Consider the following 2382-nt stretch of genomic DNA (forward strand, 5'->3'; position numbering starts at 1 on the left):
GAGGCTATTCCACACATGTAACCGTTCAAAGCATTGTACATGACTTCAGACTCTGAATTGCTAGATTTAGAGGGGAAAACCACAAGGTCACGCCAATATCTTTCCTCGCGCCCTAGCGCCAACTTGCCTTCTCTTTTTTACTTCATTTAGGTGGGGGCCTCCCCCATTTTTTTTAAAATCGATACAGACACATATACGCACATACATTCACCACTATGAGCGCACACACGCACGAGACGAAGCCGACATATCATCTTGAGATTTTACGAAGTCGCCGTATACGTCTCGTAGTCGACGGGAATGTCTCCTCCCATTGAACATGTATCGCCGGAAATTCTGAAATAAATCCAGAATAAATGCGAGCACCAGGACTTGAATCTTGATGGGCTGAAATACCACTATCCACCTAACTATCCAACCACATGTTTGTTGACAGTGCCTCCCCCATTATTAGAAGAAAAAAAACGCACCACGTGAATACGAGAGGGCGAGAGTGGCAAAGGGCGCAAGGCTCGTTTGCTTTTCCCTACACCCAAAACCCCAATTTCCTCCCACCAGAGCACAAAGAAAGAAATGAATCAATTCGCCCCTCAGCAATCATCGCTCGCCATGGACTCAGGGGAGAGCTCCGCCGCCTCCAACGCCGCCCACGCGGCAATGGCCGTCGACTACGCCCCCGAGGTCGCCGGCTGCGTTTCGTCCATGGTCGACCTCGGCGGCGCCGCCGGCGTGGAGAGCCAGCGCCTGTTCCTGGCGCGCCGCACGGCGCTGGAGATGCTGCGGGACCGCGGGTACAGCGTACCGGAGGACGAGATCGCCCGCACCCTCCCGGAGTTCCGCGCGTGGTGGTCCGAGACGCCCGAGATCGAGCGCCTCTCCTTTTCCACAACCCTCGCCTCCGACGAGTCCAACAAGGTGCCCCTTTTTCCCATTCCCTTCCGTATTTTTGCGAGGGAGGAGCTGATCCACTCTAGCAACGTGATTAACACAGGTGCGAATTGTGTTCTGCCCACCTGAGCCCGTCAAAATCGCAGCTATCCGGGAGGTGTATGTCCGAATCAAAGAAGAGAACTTGTCTTGCCTGATTCTGATTTTGCAGAGCAAAATAACAGCTAGAGCTAGGGAGTCTATCAAGGAGATGTTCAAATTCAAAGTAGATGTATTCCAGGTTAGTTTCCTCTAATCTGTTGGTGGCCTGTTCTAAATTTGGAACACTGTATTCCAAAATTCACATTCTGCAAGCAAAGATAATGGCAATTTGTGTTGTAGCTTGTAAGTACAATGCCATACCATTAGGATAGGTAGGTAACTTGTTACTACAGTGGCATGAGTGTTAATTCGGTGTTATCCTGACCATAGTGGTGTACCAAGGCCAGCTCTATAACTTGGCCCTTAAGGCATATATATGTATGTGCATGTAGGTATATATACATGTCTATTTTCATTTGCAAAGTATTAAGAGTTATACTTCAACCACACATTCTTACGGCGGAAAGAAGCCATGAGGGACGGAAACCTCTGAAGAAGCAGCGATGAGGCATATGCTGACATTATCCTCTAGAGGCTGTGCCACCTGCTGGAGAGCGCGTTGGTGAGCACGGCTCGCTCGCGGGCAGCAAGGTCAACAAACGCAGCTGGACGTCGAGGGGTAGTGCTCTGATTTTGTTCTTGCTGCTTGCCGCAGTGGTCGCCGTTTCGTCGAATAGGCAGCGAGCAAGTTCTGCATGTAAGGAGATGAGTAGTTAAACCACATGTGTAAACCCATTGAATCAAAAGGTGTCACGGCATCACCTCACCCCAGAATCAACGGCGGTCGGAAGCTCCGGCGGAGAGAGGAATGCGACCCCTGGGCTCACGCACACATTCGCAAACGGCGGCTGGAGGTGAGGTCGAGAAAAGTAACCTTGCCATGCTGTGCGCCCATGCCGCAGTTACCGATAGCGTTTATTTTTCTCGTGGGCTGTCGAAATGGCGGTTTCTTTCTTACTAAGCTGCGTTTCTTTCCTTCACTGGCTCAGACTGCCGGCTGGCGAACATAGCAAGTAGTCCCTTTGTTCCATTATATAAGGTGTATTTATTTTTCACTAAAATTCCATATTATAAGGTGTATTTATGTTTTTCTACAGGATTTCCATTTTTGCCCCTACCCCTGCCTTCCAACTGCACACGTTAGAGCTAACTTTTGGAGTAGTTACCCCCAGTATGCTTCCTCTTGGCAGTTAATTACGTGCAGTATCTTCGTGATTGTTTTTTTCAACCTTGCATGCCATATGACCATCCGGAATTGTTGGAGATATGCATGCCATCTATGGCTCATGCCAAGTATTACCGACTGAGTTAGGGGTATTTGTGTCCCGAATTTCCGAGTATTACCTTATATTT

General features: G+C 49.2%; 1 protein-coding gene across 1 annotated transcript in view; it reads left to right on the plus strand.

The window, feature by feature from the left end:
• Window positions 1-496: 496 nt before the first annotated feature.
• The window catches only part of LOC119295623 (DNA-directed RNA polymerase V subunit 5A-like), a 4049-nt gene continuing 2163 nt past the window's right edge, over window positions 497-2382 (plus strand). Inside the window, exons 1-2 of the mRNA XM_037574061.1 lie at window positions 497-915; window positions 992-1168. Of these exons, the coding sequence (XP_037429958.1) occupies window positions 574-915; window positions 992-1168 (519 nt within the window). The 5' untranslated portion in view covers window positions 497-573. The remainder of the gene's footprint in view (window positions 916-991; window positions 1169-2382) is intronic.

The sequence above is a fragment of the Triticum dicoccoides genome, chromosome 4B, assembly GCF_002162155.2.
Source record: "Triticum dicoccoides isolate Atlit2015 ecotype Zavitan chromosome 4B, WEW_v2.0, whole genome shotgun sequence".
Classification (NCBI taxonomy): Eukaryota; Viridiplantae; Streptophyta; class Magnoliopsida; order Poales; family Poaceae; genus Triticum; species Triticum dicoccoides.